The 19,797-nt window shown below is 44.2% G+C and overlaps 2 protein-coding genes and 1 long non-coding RNA gene across 3 annotated transcripts in view; 1 reads left to right on the forward strand and 2 right to left on the reverse strand.

Annotated features, from left to right (window-relative positions):
• The window catches only part of hs3st1l2 (heparan sulfate (glucosamine) 3-O-sulfotransferase 1-like 2), a 19,741-nt gene extending 17,366 nt beyond the window's left edge, over positions 1-2,375 (reverse strand). The window contains exon 1 of the mRNA XM_062382025.1: positions 2,061-2,375. The gene's annotated coding sequence lies outside the window, so the exon portion shown is untranslated. The remainder of the gene's footprint in view (positions 1-2,060) is intronic.
• A 3,760-nt stretch (positions 2,376-6,135) lies between these two features.
• Positions 6,136-13,704, reverse strand: LOC133947511 (uncharacterized). Its single transcript, XR_009919162.1, has 4 exons — positions 13,572-13,704; positions 11,390-11,604; positions 10,289-10,377; positions 6,136-6,756 (listed from the first exon to the last, which is right to left on the reverse strand). It is a non-coding gene; the product is annotated as an uncharacterized LOC133947511 (long non-coding RNA).
• On the forward strand, positions 12,799-19,703 carry LOC133947495 (uncharacterized). Its single transcript, XM_062382188.1, has 9 exons — positions 12,799-12,868; positions 13,132-13,751; positions 14,341-14,417; positions 14,667-14,747; positions 14,917-14,976; positions 15,119-15,217; positions 15,829-17,689; positions 17,895-18,047; positions 18,633-19,703. The coding sequence occupies exons 2-9, from the start codon at positions 13,175-13,177 to the stop codon at positions 18,860-18,862; spliced, it is 3,138 nt and encodes a 1,045-aa protein (XP_062238172.1). The 5' UTR covers positions 12,799-12,868; positions 13,132-13,174; the 3' UTR covers positions 18,863-19,703.
• The last annotated feature ends 94 nt before the right edge of the window (positions 19,704-19,797 follow it).

Here is a 19,797-nt window from a genome sequence, read left to right on the forward strand (position 1 = left end):
ACACACACACACACACACACACACACACACACACACACACACACACACACACACACACACACACACACACACACACACACACACACACACACACACACACACACAGTCTGTCCCACCGCAGCCCCTCTGACCTGGATCTGCTCCGGTTGTTTCGTCTGTTTGAATTCTTCGCTCGCCCCACAGGAGGTCAGGGTTATTGCTGTTAGACATTGGGTTATTTTCTTTTAATGGTACAGTCCGATGAGTCGTGTGGGAGCGCGGTGGGAAGCGGAGCTGCCTCAGTTTGGATAACTCTCCCTCTCAAGGAGCTCAGTTTAGTTTAGTTGAGATAATTAGAAGAGATTTTTGCACAAATTGACAGCGACTCAAATAAACGGCACAAAAGACAAAACACATTCACGAGGCCTGACTGCTCACATTAATTGGGATTTGATTTAGAAAATAAATGATAAGGGAACAAACTGAACCATGAACACAAGTATAACAGAAGAGAGAACTTGGTGAGTTTCACTCTTTGTTTCAGGGGCTTCAACTTTGTGGCAGCTGCTTCAGGGCAGATTCCAGGACGGAGAAAGAAGAACTGCTGCCACATCCGTCACCAAGATCATTGTTCCATTTCTCATACAGATTTATTTCCTATAGTATTTAAGATGACTAAGGTCCCATTTGTTCGTATGGAATCCGAGCTGTGCACAGGTTCTGCAGCAGGACTCGTTTCTCCTGCTTCAAAAATAACTGAGCGATGGCTAACGACAAATCCATCCATTCGTTATCTCTACTTGTCCTGTGAAGGTCGTTGGGGGGGGGGGGAGCTGGTAAAGTAAACACTGGACCGGCCACCGGCGTGTCACAGGGCCGACACACAAAGACAAACACCCAGTCACACTCGAGTCAACCTAACCCCAATGAGCCAGGAAGCCAGAGTATCTGAAGACACAGGGAGAACTTCCCCACAGCACGGTTCCACCTAAAGAGAGTTCTATTCAATAAATCCACACAAAGAGGAGGTTCTCCTGAAAGAGGAGGTCATTTTTAATCTACTGCTTCATTATGGGAGGTTTTCAACAACATGTTAGGAGGTCGACAGGGTCCGAGAAAAATTAATAGAAGCTGCGTGAAAGCTTATTTTGACTGGAACCAGGTTTAAAGAACATTAATGTGCAAATTAATTCAATGCAAAATGAACGCGTCTCGTGTGCAAAGGCCGTTTGAATAAAGGTTTTCAAAAGACGTCGTTAAAAACTGTTGTGTTCTACGCTATGGGCGAAGTTTGGTTAGCAAGAACACAACGGTTGGACACACATCGTGCTTTGCGTTGACGTTGCCTCTTTGTTAAGCTCTGGAGAGTTTCGGTTATCATGGTTAAGAAAGTTACCCCCCAGAGGTCTCCTGTGCTAAAGTCCACGATCCAGACGACCCAGTCAGCTGACCCTCTGTGGACTCTGTTGATAACGTCTCCTGATTTGTTTATCTTTCCTCTTGACAAACAACAGTCACCCTGACGACAGCTGCTCGTCATGTAAACACATGTTTGTGTCGTTACGCTTCTTTTTATTGACAAGAAAAAAACTGTCAATCATCAACAACACCGGCTCCAGTTCTCTGAGCTTGAATCTCCACAAACCTACGGAAGTTGTGTTTGAGATTCTCAGGAAACCTTCACACACTCTGCCTCACTCTCTGATGTGGTGTACAACACAAACACACACACACACACACACACACACACACACACACACACACACACAAAAATGCACACTCACACAAAAATACCTTCTGATCTTCATTTAAACAGATGAACGAGTTTTAAGTTCCCAAGCAAACAAACTACGGAACTACAACAACTAAAGTTTCTCTATTGACTCAAGTCTTCAAACAGTAGTGAGCAGATCAGATGAACTCTGCTCACTCACACTGTGCAGGTACAGTCACCAGACGTCACTCTTCCTCACACAGGATGTACATGTTGCACTGTGTACACATTAACTGTGTGGTGGTTTCCTGCTGCAGTTTGAAGAAGATGAGCAGAGAGTGAACAGAGGAGATGAAGACGCACTCACCTGATTGATGCTTTCCACCGAAACGTGTGTTTACTTCCTCTTCCTCCTTCTTTACTACTTCGTCTTCTTTTGTCTTCTTCCTCTCGTCAGCTTGGCTCCAGCTTCCCAGGCGTCCAGAGGAGGTGTGTGCTCTGAGAGAGTGTGTGTGTCACGGTGTGTCTGTGAGTGAGTGTGTGTGTGTGTGTGTGGGGAGGTAGAGTATGTGTGTGTGTGTGTGTGTGTGCAAGCTGCTAAGAGAGAGGCTCTGCTTTGTGCTGCCGACCTCGGTGAGCGTGTTGTTGCGACTGACTGAGTGACTGGGAGAGAGGGAGTGTGAGTGTGTGTCTGTGTGTGTGAACTAATCTCTCTCTCTCTCTCTCTGTGTCACAAACACACAAACACACACACACACACACACACACACATCTCTGCCTCAGGGAAACACCCCTCTCCCTCACGCCCTCCTTTTTTTTCCGCTTCTTGTCTTTTTTTATTTCTCCCCCATCAGATCTTTTTTCTCTCCTTTCATCTGCTCACCTTCAAGGAGTAAAACCTTTTCCACTCCTCCTCCCTCTCCTGCTCCATTCCTCCTGTTTTTTAACCTCCTCTCTTTTGTCGTCTTTCCTCTCATATTCCCTCCTTCACTTGGCTGTTGTGAGTCCGCTGAATCATAAATAAGTTACAGAGCGCCGACACACAACAGCACAAAGACAACGACACAACCCCAACATCTCTGTCATTGCTTTTTGTTTCAATTCACATCAGTTAAAGATTATTTAATCATTTTCACATTGTTTTTCCTGCTTTTGAATTTTTCAAATAAGCGATTCAAAGATCTGATCCTGTTCTTTTGTTGTGTCAAGTAAAACATTTAAATACAAAATAAAATAAATCCTAGAATAAAGTGCTTTATTTTGGAAGAAAGAAAGTTTCCCTCTTTGTCGCTTAAGATTCAACCCATTTTCCTATTTTCGACAAAAACTTAACAACTTTACTTTTCTTTGCTGTCACTCACCGATTCGCTCTGAATGCTCATTAGGGAATAACAGCTTTGATTGGCTGGACGGCTTCAGCTCATGCAGTTGATCTGTTTCCTGTTGAACCTGTTCCGTGAAGGCTGGAGAAGCTGCACAGGTTAAAACAGAAACGCTCTATCTAATGATTTATTGGATCCAGGTTTGGCTCCAGATCTGATAGTCACACTGCTGCTTATCTTATTTAAATGATTAGAAAAAACTCTGGTTCAGTAAAAAACACTTGAATTAGTCACAATAAATCAAATGCTTAAATAAAATAATGCAATAGAGTAATGAAGTTTCTATAATACCCAGCTGAAGTAGAAATAGGACAAAACACTGTCACTTTCCCTCGTTCCTTTAAGGAATAATCAATAACAAAAAGCAGATTGTTTTTATTCATGCACTTTGCCAAAGCGGCCGTCCAAATCAATACTAAAGCATATTGGAACGAAATGAGAGGATAGAAAGAGAGACGAGCGCCTGATTGAACAACGGCAGCTAATTGAAAGAGACATCGATCGCTTTAACCTTGAGCAGACCCCGACTCAGTTTTTGTTTAAGCTCATCGCAGCGATTACAGAATTTAACTTTGGCTAATCTGCTCCAGATCAACATTAAACTGCTCCTCTGAGCGGAGGGGCTGCTCGAGGGTGGGGGGGCATCATACATTAAAACACAGATGAAGTATTCAGATGCTTTTGTTTTGTACATCATCTGTGAAGATTTCTGCCTTCATTTTATGATGTCAACCTCCACAAGCAAGTGGGGATTGTAACCTCATTTTGTACAAATAAATAAATCTGAATGAAAGTTGAGAAAAAGCTACGAGTCCATGTTCGCTAAATAAAAGTGTAAACACCCTTAAGGCTGAGTATTAATACTTAAATACTTTAATTAATGATATTCAACTGGACAGTATTCCTATGAATAAATCAATGGGGCCTGTACTCAGGTTGGACTGATGTGGTTTCATGTACATGTCACTGTCCCTGCTACCCACAGACTGTGTGTCTATGTGTGTAAGTGAATGTGTGGGGGTGGGAGATGAGTGACTGGATTAGAAGGAGCCCCCCCCCCCCCCCCCCCCCTTGGTAACAAAGCTCCTCCACCAGCAGAAATATGCAGTGTATGAGCCTCTGTTATCTCTCTGTCTTACTGTCGGGGGCGAGCGAGAGGAGCTTCTCTTTATTTCTCTCTCTCCAAAACAAAAAAGCTGGCCCCCCGTCGAGTTTCCCTGCGGGGGGGGGGGGGTGCACTTGCCGAGCCATCTTCCTCTCCCTCCGAGACCCCTGGGAAACGCTCAACCAGCGCTCCACCCCTCCCCGCCTCCACCGTTGCTGTTTGCCATCAACCCCCCCCCCCCTCGCCCCCCCACCCTACCCCCTGTCTCCATCCCTCCGAGGCTCCAGTTAAATTTCGGGTCTGATCTGAGACTCTGATCGCTCGTTCCTTTTCTCGTCTTTCCTTTTGTGTTCCTCTGCTTCCTGTCGCTCCGGCACTCCCCCCCCCCCCCCCACCTTGACCGACGTGATGACCCTGATCTCTTATCTGTCACATCAACCCTCTTCTTTTTACACATTTTTGGGGAAAAACACTTCTTTCTGTGTGTCCCTCGTCTTTTCAGTCTCCGTCATTTCCCTCTGGCGCTCGCTCGGGCCTGTGAGAAAACCCAGGGGCTCGGTCGCTCTATGAGGCGACATCTCTGAATAAATAAGCATGGGTAATTTCTTCTGAACCTGCAGCCCCTTGTTTTTTTTTAAACGTCTTTTCATCCTCCCAGTTTAGAAAGCGCAGATAAAGACACAATGCGATGGTGGGAGACCCTCACTGAGCCTCATTATGTGGTTGTCAGAGAAGTTTTCTCACAGGGCTTTTTGACAGATCGCTCAGCCCCACTTTGCTCTGTTTGTTCCTTTTCAGAGCAAATTATCTCTATTACATTCCTTTCTCTCCAGAAGCTGCGGATTTGGATGAAACCCGTCTCACTTAAGGATGTAATGAACCCCCCCGATTCTGGCTTGAACTGAGGCAGATTACCGAGAACAAATTGCAAAGCTCATCATACAGAACTAACAGCTCCTCACGCAGCAGCCGGCCCGTCGGCCATGACGGAGACGAAGCCACTTAAGAGCTGATTTTCTTCCAAAAGGAGACTTTTAATGCAGCGAGGTGGATGTTGTGTTTCCATCCTGGAGGCTCTAGCTGTGGTTTGATTCGCCTCCTGTCTGCTACACACAAACACACACACACTCGTCCATTCATGGCTTGACGAGGGAAGTGTGTAAGCGCCAGGTCAACTGTGAACATCAGGTATTAATAATGCAGGACAAGAAGCAGCCCCTCCGACTCTTCCTGCATCCCCCCCCCCCCCCCACCATCCTTTACCCCACAGAGGAGGAAAGCTGCCAAGATGCCGTCCAAAAGATTAAGAATATAAATTAGACTACAGTTCTGCAAGGTGATGTCAAAGGAATTCCATTTCTTCTCAATATATTGTTCATCACCTTGTTTAATCATCTGATGCAGGAGACGAGATGCAGCTTGTCAAAGAAACCGATGAAAGGTTGCAACCATTTTTTTGTTCTGTTGACAAAGTATCTTTAAAACAGAGATTTCAAGAAACGCAACATCCACAGTTACGTCTTCCAGGTTCTATCTGGTAGTCCGACCCTGGCGTTGAAATAATCCACCCTTTGAAAGTCATTAAACTAAATAGAAAATCTATTTCCAGAAACATTCCTCAAGTGTATAAGAACACGAGAGCTTTTCAACGTGAGACTCGAGAGTGAGGTTCTGGTTGGAAATAGCTGAGGTTTAGAACAGCGGGGACCCCATGCTGAGCTGGAGAGCTGCGAACAGCCAGAACTTGGCTCTGAGTGTGTGTACAGTCAGTGAATTGGATTTAAATAAATATTTTAGAGCAAGCAACATTATCTGAAGCAGTTGAGCGCATCATATGTGGGGGCAGAAACTGAAGATTTACCAGACTTCATGAATAATGAGTAAAAATCATACCAGTGTTATTAAAGATGTGTGAGCAGATTTCCCACTGAAGAGGATTTTCTTTATTTCTTCTTCTTAAGTCTTTAAGAAACAGATGACACAGACACAGGACACTCGGGGGGAATTGCAAAAAATTCATTCACACATATTAAAAGAAAAGATCAAGAACCAACATCACGAAAAATCAATTTGACACGTTTTTAACACTTGGAAATCTGTAGAAATTACTTTTATGATGTGATTTAACAGAATTTTTATGCCTGAACGGAGCTTTGAGAAAGATGTGTGCCCTAAGATGTCAGAAGACGACTTGAAAATCAAACTTCTTACATTGTACTTGTGTCTGTCTCCACGTCCACGGCTGTTAAGACTTTATGTATCTGTGGAGACATCTCAGCTCAGTCAGGACCGGTTCTTTTATTTGGTTCTTTTACTAAGAATATGTGTGAACCCAACAAAAGAAGTTTACATACAAAAGTTGACGAGTCTTCTTGCACACACACAGCGTTTTGACATCTCTGACAGGGACGGTGGGGGGGAAGTGCCACATCCTGGAATAGATATGAACCGTCATCCAACAAGATCTACATGCAGCGATTGAGAACTGAGTGCGAAGGGGCTGCAGCGCTGTCTCACAGATACACACACGTGTAGAGTAACACACTCAGGTGTCGGTGGGTTGTTGTACAGCAGATCTGAGGAGAGGAAGGAGGAGAGAGGAGAGGAGAGAGGAGAGAGGAGGGACAGGAGAGGAGAGGGGAGAGGGGAGAGGGGAGAGGGGAGAGGAGAGAGGAGATAGGAGAGAGGGGAGAGGGGAGAGAGGAGAGAGGAGAGAGGAGAGAGAGGAGAGAGGAGAGAGGAGAGAGGAGAGAGGGGAGAGGAGAGAGGAGAGAGGAGAGAGAGGAGAGGGGAGAGAGGAGAGAGGAGAGAAACCACATCTTAGTGAATAGAACCTCACAGCAGAGATGACGTTTCTGTGAATCCTCTAAACCTGCCTGTGAGGAAGGGGTTGCTGGTTCAGATGCTGGTTGCAGTTTTCTTTGTGAGACTGTGAAAGTAACCTGCAGTAATTTGATCCACCGCTGCTGCACAAAGAGCTCAGATTGAACCAAAAGGCAGTGATAACGTTAATTAAAGGAGTTCTAGTAGTTTAACTACTTTACTTGACTTTTGTTTTCACTGGGATACTTGGAAAATGAAAACGCTCCTGTTATTGTTCTCGATGCTGCTCATTGTTAAATCTCTGACTGAAGCGCTCCCTCCGCTCCACCACTGTGCATTGGGTGTGTTGTGTCTGGAGCCCTGAGCTTGGAGATGCTCCACGATGACGCTCCTCCGAGCCCGAAGGAGCAGAGGGGAGACAGAACGAGAAGACGGGGGGGCAAGGAGGAGTGAGAAGAGGAGAAGGAATAAGGAGAGCAGAGGGAAAAGGAGATGGGAGGTAGAATCAGCAAGGGATAAAAACAAGGTAACGATAAAAGGAAGAAAGGGAGCAGATGGGGGAAGAGTCGTTAGGAAAGGAAAGCAAGGGAGCAAAACAGAGGAGAGAAAACAAGAAGGGAGGAGAGGAGATCAGAAAGGAAAGGAAATTAGGGGAAAGGACAAGGGATGAAATAAGCAAGTGCATGAAAGGAGAGCAGAGGAGAGGAGGTTAGGAAAAGGGCAGGAGACAAAGGGATGAGGAGAGAGGACACAAGGAAAGGATGAAGGAAATGAGGAGATCGTGGACTTTAGGAGATAAGTCCAGTTTTAGACATTTGTTTTCTGGACTCATATGATATTTATCACTGAAATCTAATCAGTTGATGTTTAAGAACAAGCCGACTTACTTCTGCCACTGGTGGATCGGGGGGTGCAGATTTAAAACAATTAAAAAAAGGGAAGAGGATGGAGGACGGAGAGGAGACAAGGTCTTTAGATTGACTTCACTTCATTTATATGAATTTTTCACGAGGTCTATTATAGCAGGGACACATCTTTAAATGAGCCGTGGCCCGGACTGGTTGACCCTTAGATCAACGTGTGGCTCCCAGTTGCACCCAGTGACCCATCACAGTTATTTATCGAGCTGCATCCAGGTGAAGGACTCGATGACCCGATGCCCCCTTCATGTGGCCAGCTCCGTCCCTGCTGTCGGGGGGGGCCGGCAGCGGAAAGTGAGCGTCGACCACATTTTCCCGGACGCAGCTCGGTCCAGAATCCATTTCTACACAATCTGCCTCGATCATCTCCAACTCTTCATCCACAGAGGCCTCTAATCCCCACTTGTGTGTAAGTGTCGATGGTCATGGAGACATTCACTCGCCCCATAAGTGTTTTACTCTGATCCCAAAGAGGATTTGATAAACAGCATGTACTTTATATCCCCTCTCGTCAATTAGCTAACATGTTGATGTCAGCATGGTCAGTGTAATCCCCCCCCCACACCCCTTAATGTACCGTAATAAACCCCTCCCTCCTCTGCTCTCCTTCACTCAGATACTCACACACACAGCAGTTCCTGAGGGAAGAGGCCACACAACAATATGACAGGATGCTGCATTAGCTCAGCCGTCGTAACAGCATTACCAGCGGCTGAATGAAACTCCCCGGGGCTTCGGAGGAGACAACTTTCCGACCCAGCAGAAAGTGTCCGATGCACGAGTAGATTGTTGGATTGAACGTCCACCGAGAGGCACTTTGTGGCCGTATCGAACATCCCTTGATTGTTGTGTCTACGTGTACAGAACGCTCCTCTGCTCAGGCTAACGCTCGATCTTACCATGTTAAAAAAGGGATTAAAAGAATCACTGGATCTGCTCGTTTCTCCGGATCCACTACAAGATGTATTGGGTTCCTTCTTTGGGTCATGTCCCAACCTTCCACATGATTCCATGGAGACTGGTTAAGAAGCTTTTGAGTAATTCTGCTGACAGAGAAACGAGAAGAGCACTTAAAGGACCACAGAGCTCCACCAAGGCCCCCCCCCCCCCCTCAGATTCAATCAAGCTGCACCAAACTGCTCACACTGAATCGGTCTCTAAAGAAACTGAGGAATTATTTCCTGGGAAATCAGTGAAAATGTAAAAAGAAATAATCTTGCAATGTAATTTAGATTTTGATGATGCTCTGTATATCCTGTGAAGGGGCCACAGTGATTGCATTGACTTCCATTGAGGTGGTGGAAGAGAAGTTACTTTGGTTCATCCTCTGTTGACAATGACTTCCTTTGAATAGCTGTTGAGCTATCAAAGTGAATCGAAGGTCCGGCTCTGGCCTTCACTGGTTTAGAACATTTCCCTAACTTTGTATGCTTGTGTTATTTCACTCTGAGCTTAACAGCTGGAGCAGAAATAATGACCAGTTTCCCTTCACTGTCCCTGACATTGATCCTGACAGCTCACTTCCAGGAAGCCTGGCCACCGCGTCCGTCTGGTTCTGAGGGACACAGCAAGTGTCGGGGCCAAGATGGCGGCTAATGATGCGCAGCTCGCCAGGGCACTGAGGCAAGGCTAAGATTTCAGCCTGAGGTCCGTCCAGTCTGGTCTGCTAATGCTTCCAAGACAGCTGTGGACAGAAACCCGGTCCCATCCTTCCAGACGCTCAACCTCGAGGACTGAAGTGTCTCTAGGTTTTCCCATAAAAAGATTATAAAGAAGGAAGACACAAGCTCCTTTAAAGTGTCCCATGGTGGCTGACTGCATAACAGATCAAAAACCCTGCCTCCTCCATGTTATTGGGTGGGACATGGACCATTTCACACTGATATATGTTCACTTTCTCTTTTTGTAAATGTTGTGTATTTCAAAGTGTGTAAAAGTGGATTAACATCAAGCACTAAATGTCTTCACAAGACAGAGAAACTGGTCGTCTTTGTTCTTCGGCTCAAGCAAATCCTGGACTAGAGGAGTTTATAGAAGGATTGGTTGGAGCAGGATTCTGGTAAATCTCATAATCAAAGTCTGTGTGGTCTCTTTTATAATATGTTGAAGATGTAAAACCTTTTTTTTTTTTGGTGAAGATCCCAAGACAAATTAACCGCTATGGTACATTCTTGAATCTTGTACAAACATCGATATAACTGCCAACTCCAAGATGGAGATAACAAGTGAATAACAAAACAAAGAAAGAGGAGCATGAAAGTGTTTCAGTTCAGGTGAGGATACAGACACCGAATGGTAGAATCCACAGGGAGGAAAGGAAGAGCAGGGAACAGCAGAGCTAGAAGTCATATGAGTCTGAGTGCACCTCCTGCTGAGCCTCCTCTTTCTCCTCCTCTCTGCTCACTGTTCATGATGGAGGAGGAACTTCCTGCAGATCAGTAGGTGTCATGCGGCCTGCAGGAGCACAGACAAACAATGATATCACATAATGTCATTGTGCAGCTCCGGCCTGACACAACTCACACATGAAGCAGAACATCAGACCAGCAGACAAATAACAGGGCGCCCCCTACAGATGGATTCACTCAATCACAGGTGGACAAAGGTCACGTCCATGGCTGACAGCTGATCTTTAAATGAGATCATAGAACTCCACAAGTGACACGATAATGATAAAGGCTTAAACACCGGAGCACACAAAGAGAAAAGCCATCATGTGGGTGAACACACTCAGTATTGTCACTTAAATCCACCTAATACTTACAGAAAGAACATCTCGAGCCCAAGTTCTGTGAAGTGAGTCGAGCTTCACTGAACAAACAGAGGAACAGCTTTCTGTGCAGCAGCGGTGGCGCAGCTTCCTATAAATTATGAAGTTATGATATTCTATGCGTGTTGTTGTGTGTTGTTGTGTGTTTTCTCCGGCTTCTCTTCCTCCCGCGGACCAGAGACATGCAGACCAAAGGCTTAATTTGACCGGAGACTCTCAACAGACTGTTTGTGTGAATGTGAGAGTGAGACTTGTGTCTGTGTGATGGGCGACGTGTATTCACTGCTGAAATAATTCCTCTTTCTGTGAAACAAAACAAATCCTACATGTGTTAATATTGTCTTTCACGTAATCTTAAGCTGAATGAGTCATTTAAATTATGCTGTATTACACAAAATCTAAAATTCACTTCACGCTTTTTCTTTACGAGGCCGGTTACACTGTTGACCTGGTAGACGAGACCGGACATAGAATATTAACCAGTAGCCTGTAAGAAACATGTGCTTTCTGCTCCCACCGGCATATAACACAATACAGCACAGTATACACAAGTACTTACACAGGGTATTCGACTAAAAGTACCCTGGTAAAATACACAAATACACACACTGACACATTATCTTCTTCATGCCACACAGGTTTTCTCCAGTGGGATGTCAGGGAGAGCTCAGGTTTGGCAGCAGTTTGCTAATGTACCTGTGAGCCGGAGAGACAGGGCCTCAATGCCACTGGACCGCATCAATATTACAGCACACAGGGCCGGAGAGGAGCTGATCAAATATTCATCTGCTCCTCGGTCTCACTGCGCTGCCTCGCTCCTGAAGGCCTGTAACACTCCGAAAACACACCGAGGCAGTGTTCAGGTCCGTCGTGAGAGACGGCCGGCGTGTGTGCTCAGTTATTCAGAGCTCCTGGGGGAGTGGTTTGGGGGAAGTGGTACGTGGAGAGGGAGAGGGAGAGGGAGAGGGAGAGGGAGAGGGAGAGAGAGAGAGAGAGAGAGAGAGAGAGAGAGAGAGAGAGATGCTTTTAGGGGTCAAATACAGAACAAGGACGTTATGAAGCTGAGGAAAGGTTCAACACACACACACACACGCACACACACACACACACACACACAGACAAAGGCTAATGGAACACATTCATAAAAGAGAAAAAGACAGTTAAATTGCTTCAGAATATCAAAATTGCATAATTTATAAAGACCCACTGATCCTCACATCATAAAGTGCACAGATCGCACATGAATATTAGTCCATAGATGTTATTGCAGTTTACTGTAGATACTATAGATGCTTAGATAAGGGGTGATGTAGGCACATTTAAACTTGTGTGTTGAGTTAGAGAGCCAACATGCACACCTACATTTTGAAAAGTATGTTTTAGCTCTAATCTCTGTTTAAAAAATGCACAAAAGTAAAACATCAATCTTTCCCTGTTTATTCTGGTTTTTTTTAAGTTTGTTTTTTTAAAACAACCTCCACAGATAAAAGTTTCCAGTTCTCTGCTGCTGAACATCCAGCTCCTGCTGACCCCCAGTGGTGAGAATGGATGAGGTTACTGAAAGAGCATAGTCATAGAAACATGCTGATCTAGTGACTCTCAGTTTTTGCTGACTCAGGGTTTGTCAGGGATCAGAGGAGATCTTATTTTTCAAGTCCAGTAAGAACAGAGAGTAAGACAGAGGAGACAAGGGCAGGTACTTGCATAGTATTCAACAGAGAGCAGGTGGAATGAGAACAAGCACCAGATATACAAGGGAAGAGGTGATAGAATGAAGGATGAGGTTTGGTGACACAGGTCTGAGAACAGCAGCCTGAAGATACTGAACAGGCAGATGTGACAGACGTGATGATCAGCAGGAAACACTGGAGCTTTTATTCTTAGTCTGTCCACAATGAAACAGACAGACACTTAACAACTCACCACAAAGACACAGTTTAACTTTAGGTCTAATATAAATATTACAGAGGGACTCAGGTGATGAAGGAAAGAGGAAATATTCAGGTTTCTAAAGAATATAAAAATCCATTCTGACTCCTTTCCACATGGCGGCGGTAATGCACCAATAGGTTGTTTGCCAACCGCCATTGAACATCAAACGAAGAAGAAAAAGAGGCGGAAGTGCTAAGTTAGCAAGGTGAGAGGTAAACAAAGGCCGCTCTGTGACGTAATAAGGTACAGTACTCATGATCAGACTTATTTTAATTAAAATTATATGTATTCTGTGCACATGCGCTTGTTTTGTTGAGCCTGGACGTTTTCTTAAAATGTCGTTTCCTCTACGAAACATTTCGCACTTCCTCGGTCGAGCAGGCTAACACAGCTGATGCTAACTATTATTAAAGGTAGCTAGCTAACATGTTGGGAGTAGACCTCAGGTTAATAACAGTGATGAAGCTACATCGTGATTAACTGTGCGCGTTGCCCTGCTCTGCTAGGACCGAGGGACTCCGAGCAGACACGGTCACATGGGTCTGGAGGATGATGGACAACCCGGCAACAAATAAGAGCCACGTCCCCTTTCATTCGTGGGTGAGTCCGAATGGCTGGCCCACAAACTCCACGCAGGGAGCCCTGCTGGAGCCACTGGGCGGCTCCCAGCACCTCGGCCTGGGCTCGTCCTCTGAGCACAGATCCTCGTACGAGCACCTGCAGGGTCCGAGCTGTGTGAGCGGCCCCAGCAGCCTCCCGCCCCCCCACACCATGTACCACTCTGCCATGTACAAAGCCCCGCACGTCAGCAGCCATCCAGCAGCCACCGCGTTGTTTGCTGACACTTCGATCTCGAACCACGGAGAGCAGCTCTGCAGGTCCCAAAACGGGCCGCTTCTCTTACCCCACAACCCGTATCGACCTCAATTAACCAATCAGGGCTTACCAGGTGGACTTCAGGGTCTGCCCATGAGCCTCCCATCGTGTGGACAACGTGTAAATGCCCCTCAGGCTCCGTCTGGGGGGATGAACGTGGAGTCGGCTGGTGTTGCTGGATACGCTCAGGGCTTTGGACCTTCAACCTCTCAGGAGCAGGCTCAGTGGATGCCTTCATTACACAGCAGGGGTAAGAGATGTTTGTAATATATGTAAAGAAACAAGCCTCTTCAGTGAGGTCCAACATGTCGGGTTGGATTTTAAAGATGATATAAAGTATTTGTTTATGGAGTTTATCAATCCAACTGCCGAGGAAAGAGGGAAGAGTGACATTCACTTAGGGAAGGTAATAAATAAGTAAAAGAATCAGGGACAGATACCGACACAATTAACTAAAATGTTTGTGCAATTTAAACCAATGTGTTATACACATATATGAAGTATATGAACATACTGGAAAAATGTTTTAAAAATGGCAGAACTTGTAATTAACAAAAATAGATGATCTGCATATTTAAGTTGCATAATTTCTTTGCTTTCTTTGTTAAGTGAAGAGTCAAATAAAATGGGCTCCATATAGATTCATATATTATGGTGCTGTTCTCATGCTGTGGTCGCAGGTCCAGTTCCGACTCGGCCCTTTTTAGCTTGTCCCCACAGACATGGGAAGCGTCCTTGGGTCTCTATATATAATTCAAGCTACTATTATGTCTTCATTGCTCTCTCCCCATGTCATGTCTAAAATCATAAAGCATCCGTCTCACTTGTCTTCTCCTCAGGGGCTGAAAACAAGTCTGGCCGTGATGCGGCTGCTCAGTTTAACAATGAGCCATCGCACAAGAACAGAATTCCACTGGTGAGGATCAAAACGGCAAACACCAAAACTTACTGATTAACTCTGTTAGCACAGATCTTCACAAACATATCGTGTGTGTGATACATTTCTGACAAAGCAGTTTGAAGCCTCAGAGGTTGACAGAAATAAACTATAAATGGATTTGTGATTTCAAGAGATCAATCAATCAAGAGCTGTGGAGTTTTGTTAAAGATCATCACCGTCACGTTATAACTTTTATGTATTTTTTGTATTTGTATCTGCTGACAGCCCGACAATGAGAGGCAGCGTTCAGCCATTTTAAATCATCGTGCACAGCTTCTCAAACAACTGGCGGAGATGGACGAACTCGTAAGTGTGTCCGGGCAACTTTTGAATTAAAGGTCAATATTATTTCCTTAGATATTTGCCACCCAGTGAAGTTACAATTATAAAGTAAAGTTGGCGAATTCATACTATAAAGATAAGTTTAGATAGTTGTATTACTGATCATTGAATAGATTTCTTCTGCCCTTTTAAGCTGGATTCGATACCTGCTGATGACACCGGTGATGGACGCTCTCTACACACGGCTATGCAGGTTGGTGAATTACTGTCTTTGCTCCACATTTAATTATAAAATCTGCATAAATTGCTCTACTACATTTTCTTTGTACATTTAATGCTGTAATTAAATGTTAGCCAAACACCATGACTTCCTCTTGTTTGTTTTGGTTTTTCAGTCTCATCTTTCAGCTCATTGCTCATCTCCTGCTTCCTGTGATGAACATGTTGAGACCTGTGATTTGCCGGATGATCCCATGTCAGCAGGAGAATCACAGGTACTAACCTGAGTTTCTGATTCTTAACTAATATCACAGTGTAGATTTTAGTATGAAGCAGTTCATCACTTCATCTGAGGTGAAGTGATGAAAACTAAGTGACTAAATGACTAAATGTTTTAATCTCATTAAACTTCCCATCCTTGAAAAAAATGTATTTGACATTTACTTTGACTTTTTAGTTTGGTCCATGTCCTATTCATAAACATAGGGGCATAAGACCTATACTGCAGTCAGCCACCAGATGGCGATGGAGACTGTTTGGCTTTATTTTTGGGGAGCAGCTATGATACAAATCTACTGAAAACGGAGACTTTGCACTTTCATAGCATTCATTCTCCGATTGGCCTGAAATACTCTTGGATAAGTTTAACTTCATCCATTCAATTAAAAAAAGCAACTTGAACTTGAAAAATCAAAATCAGGGAATAAAATTATAATATTATTCATACATCTTCATCCTTTTAAAACTTGTTTCTTAAATTAGTAAGATTGCAGTGATACATACAGTTTATCTGTGTTAAGACATATACAATATTTAATAAAAGCTCAGTAAGATATAAAGTTGCTGCAACCTCATTTCTACATCCAATTCTTTTGATCTTTTTCAGAAAAAAGAGGACACTTCATCCAAGTCAGGCGATGACACTGACCCTGATTACTTTCCCAACAATGACGGAGACTTCTCTGACGTCCAGTCTGACTCTGACTGGAGCTCGTCAGATAAATTGAGTCACAGTGCTTCCTCGACCCCCACGGATGAAGAACCTTCCGAGGGGAAAACAAAGACAAAGACTTCTCCGTCTAAGGACAAAGGTGCAAAAAAGTCCTCTGCAGCCTATCAGAAGAAGCTCCCTCAAACTGTAGTGCTGCCAACCCTGAATACGAAGCAACAGCGTGTATACGACAAGAGGAATTACTGTTTGTTTTGCTCAAAGCCGCAGTCCAAAATGGCCCGGCACTTTGAGAGGGTACACTGCGACAAAGCTGAGGTTGCAGTTGCTTTTCAATACCCCGTCTTGTCCAGAGAAAGACGAAAGATATGGAAAAAACTCATAAATCAGGGAAACTTTGTGCATAATAAGAATGTGATAAAAGCAGGGAAGGGAGTACTTGCCGTCCAAAAACGACCACGCAAGCCTGGACAAGCCCAAGACTTTCTTCACTGTCTCTACTGTCACGGCCTCTATGTGAAGAACGCTGTATTCAGACACATGAGAAAATGCCCAGAGAAAGTGAAGGATGAGAATGAATCGGAATTTGGAAGGAAGCGTATTGCATCGCGGTGCGCGCTCGAAATCTTTGGAGATCTCGGCATCAGCGATGGTTTCAAGAACATTGTGTGCGAGATGATATACGACGATGTTACAAAAGCGGTCATCGACGACCAGGTTATCTTACAGTTCGGTGAGCAAATGTTCAACCAGTACGCCTCCGACGTGAGGAAGCACGACTATATCCGACAAAACCTCCGTCAGTTAGCAAGACTTGTGCTTGAAGCTCAGAGAACAACCCCGCTGAAGAACCTGGAGGAATTCTTCTACCCTTCAAGCTTCAGGCACGTGGTGTCTGCAGTGAAAGTCCTGGCGGGCTATGACCTCGAAAACAATACATTCAGCATTCCTTCACTGGCCATCAAGCTTGGTTACCACCTGCAGAAGGCCTGTAGTATCGTTGAGGCTAATGCGGTGAAGAGCGGTGATACCAGTCTGGCAGAGTCGGCAAAAAACTTCCTTGTGGTTTATCAGAAGAAATGGAATCGGCTCATTTCTTCAGGTGCATTAACAAATCTCAGAGAAATAAAGAAGACCTCGGATGGGAATGTTCCAATCGCCCAGGATATAAGGCTGCTGAATTCCCACCTGGACACGGTTCATCGTCTTGCTGAGAACAAACTGGGAGAAAACCCTTCTGCAGAAAACTATGCTTGTCTGGCCAAGGTGATACTGGCCCGGACGATCGTGTTCAACAGGAGGAAACCTGGAGAGGTGGCCTCGATTCAGCTGAAGACGTTCATGTCACGGAAAAAGTCCAACGTGCTCGACGAGATGGACGTGTCCGTTACAGATCTGGAAAGAACCATGTGCGGGCTTTTCTCTAGAGTTGACATAAAGGGGAGCTGTGGGAGGATGGTCCCTGTTTTACTTAAACCCTCATTCGTGTCAGCCATGGAGCTTCTCGTGAAGCTTCGTGAGACGTGCGGCGTCCCTCAGAAGAATCCCTTTCTCTTTGGCCGGCCGTGTGCGCTGTCTGCCTACAAAGGCTCGGAGTCCATCCATCACTTTGTCAAAGAATGTGGAGCGAAAAACCCCGAAGCACTGACGTCGAGAAAGATCCTGAAGCATTACCCGAAGATGCTCCAGCTGATGAACCTGGACGACGATGAGGCCAAACTCATTTTTGGCCGTCGTTATCAAATGAAGTCCTACGGACAGAACGGCGGCATGCAGCAGGACGAGATGGACTTTGAAGGTAATACGTTTTCAGTTATATGCCCTTTTGTATAAAGACATGGTTTCCAAGTAGAGTGTTCAGATATAATCCCTCCACGAGATTCAAAGGGGGCCCGTAGTTTCATTAGGAGGGAAGCCGAAGCTGTAAAGCCAATGGGAAGTAATCAGATGATATGCAATCTGTATGTAAGAAGAAGACTTTCTCTTTTTGTTCTTTGATACAGAGAGGTTATATTCTGAAACAGGACAACAAGCTGCATCATGGTGTCACACTGAGTTCTCCGGCACGAGCTACCAACAAGCCAATGACTATCAACAAGAACATGAATCCACAACAGGCAACTGCAAGTCTGTTCCTTCTAAACAAAGACACAAAGGTATGGTTATGTCGGTCATGAACAAGCTTTATATACTGTTTTTAATTTGTGTTGCTTGAAGAAGATTTACCTCATCGCAGTATTGGTTGTCAGAAATTATAAAGCCTTTTGATTTTGGAGCAGATCCTGGAATTCGTCACTTTCTTTAACAGTGCGATTCGACTTTTGATGTTTCATTGATTACCAAAGGAACAAGAACTCATTTGAGTACATGTCTCCACCGAGGGCCGATTGTTCCCTTCAATCCCATCAGGCCAACACACTCTTAGATAACAGTCCCTTAAATATACCCGATTTTAAATCAAAATCCATGAATTATTCTAAAGGAAATTGGTGAAAATACCAAAAATTGTCACCTGGGCCTGCAGATCCACACTGACACCAGGTTTTGTTGAAATAATTTTTAAACAAGTGGATCTGTGTTCTTTTTACACTTTATTTAACATTAGCCTTGACAGAGATATGCAAACTTTACTTAACGTCCCCTTCTAGCTGTTCACCTGTGTTCAAACCTTATGTGATGTCAAAGTTTTCAGCCTCTGGGCACAACTGAATTTCTGGTCCCCTCCCCCCTCCCTCCCACAGGTTCTCCATATAAGGGCAAACAGAAGTGGGAAGAAGCAGAGGTCCGCGCTGTTGAAAGACACATGATGCGTTTCATTGAGGGACACAAGGTGCCTCAGAAAAACGACTGCATCCAGTGTCTCGAGGCCGAGGCCAAAGCACTGAAGACCCGTTCGTGGAAGGGTGTGAAGGACTACGTCAGAAACAGGATCACTGCGCTAAAAAGACAAAGTGGCTCTTCACAGGCCTGACACACCGACGGCAGCAAGACGTGAGAGTGGAACTGCAGCGGAGGAGTGGACGAGTTCAGAGGATATGTTATGATTCAAGAAAAAACTGTAATGTACAACGTTTCCATCTTCTTATCCGTCATCACCCTTTTACCTCAATAGTTTAAGCCTGTTTTTTTTTTCAGTCTCAACAATTTCTTTAGCACCGGGAGCATTTCGGAAATGTACATTTATTTTTATTGAAATGGTTTTTGGTTTGCACTCGTTCCTAGGCATCGATCCTTCCTCAAAGAATTACAGAGCAATTTTCTGTGTAGATTTTTATGTTGATTTCTCCTGAGGTTCATTCAGAGACAGCTCATGATTGCAGGCAAATTACGTGATCCACAGTTATTGCTGATACATTTTTGGAGATGGTACATTTACCTTCTGTGACCAAGTTTCCATGTACACTGTATTATATTGTTCTGTTTGGTTGAGTAATTTATGAAACACAACGTTCCAATAATAAAACAAATATGCCAATTTATTTACCACACATAAAACTGGTGAGTTGAGCTTTTCAATTGTCTGATGTCCTTCTATGATATATATATTATTTTTGCTGAAACGTATATATAGCAACAAACTCCCATTCACAACTTTACTAATAAATATAAACTGCAGTTTATCAGATGAACTAAATCAAACTACCTTCAATATTCAAATTCATCTTAAATATGGGAAATATTAGTGAAGTATTTTATTATTAAATGATCTGAGCGACTCAAAGTAAAACAGCTTCTTAATTAATGTATTGGATAAAAATATTAAATATATTGAGATGTAGTGGTGGTAATGAATACATTTTAATCCATCTTTATAGGTATGTATCATACATATTCACATACAGTGAATACAGTGTCTAAGATATTGTTTGAAATATAAATTTTATTTCAAATGTAAATTGTTGTTGA

This window comes from Platichthys flesus, chromosome 3 (genome assembly GCF_949316205.1).
Source record: "Platichthys flesus chromosome 3, fPlaFle2.1, whole genome shotgun sequence".
In the NCBI taxonomy this organism is placed as follows: domain Eukaryota; kingdom Metazoa; phylum Chordata; class Actinopteri; order Pleuronectiformes; family Pleuronectidae; genus Platichthys; species Platichthys flesus.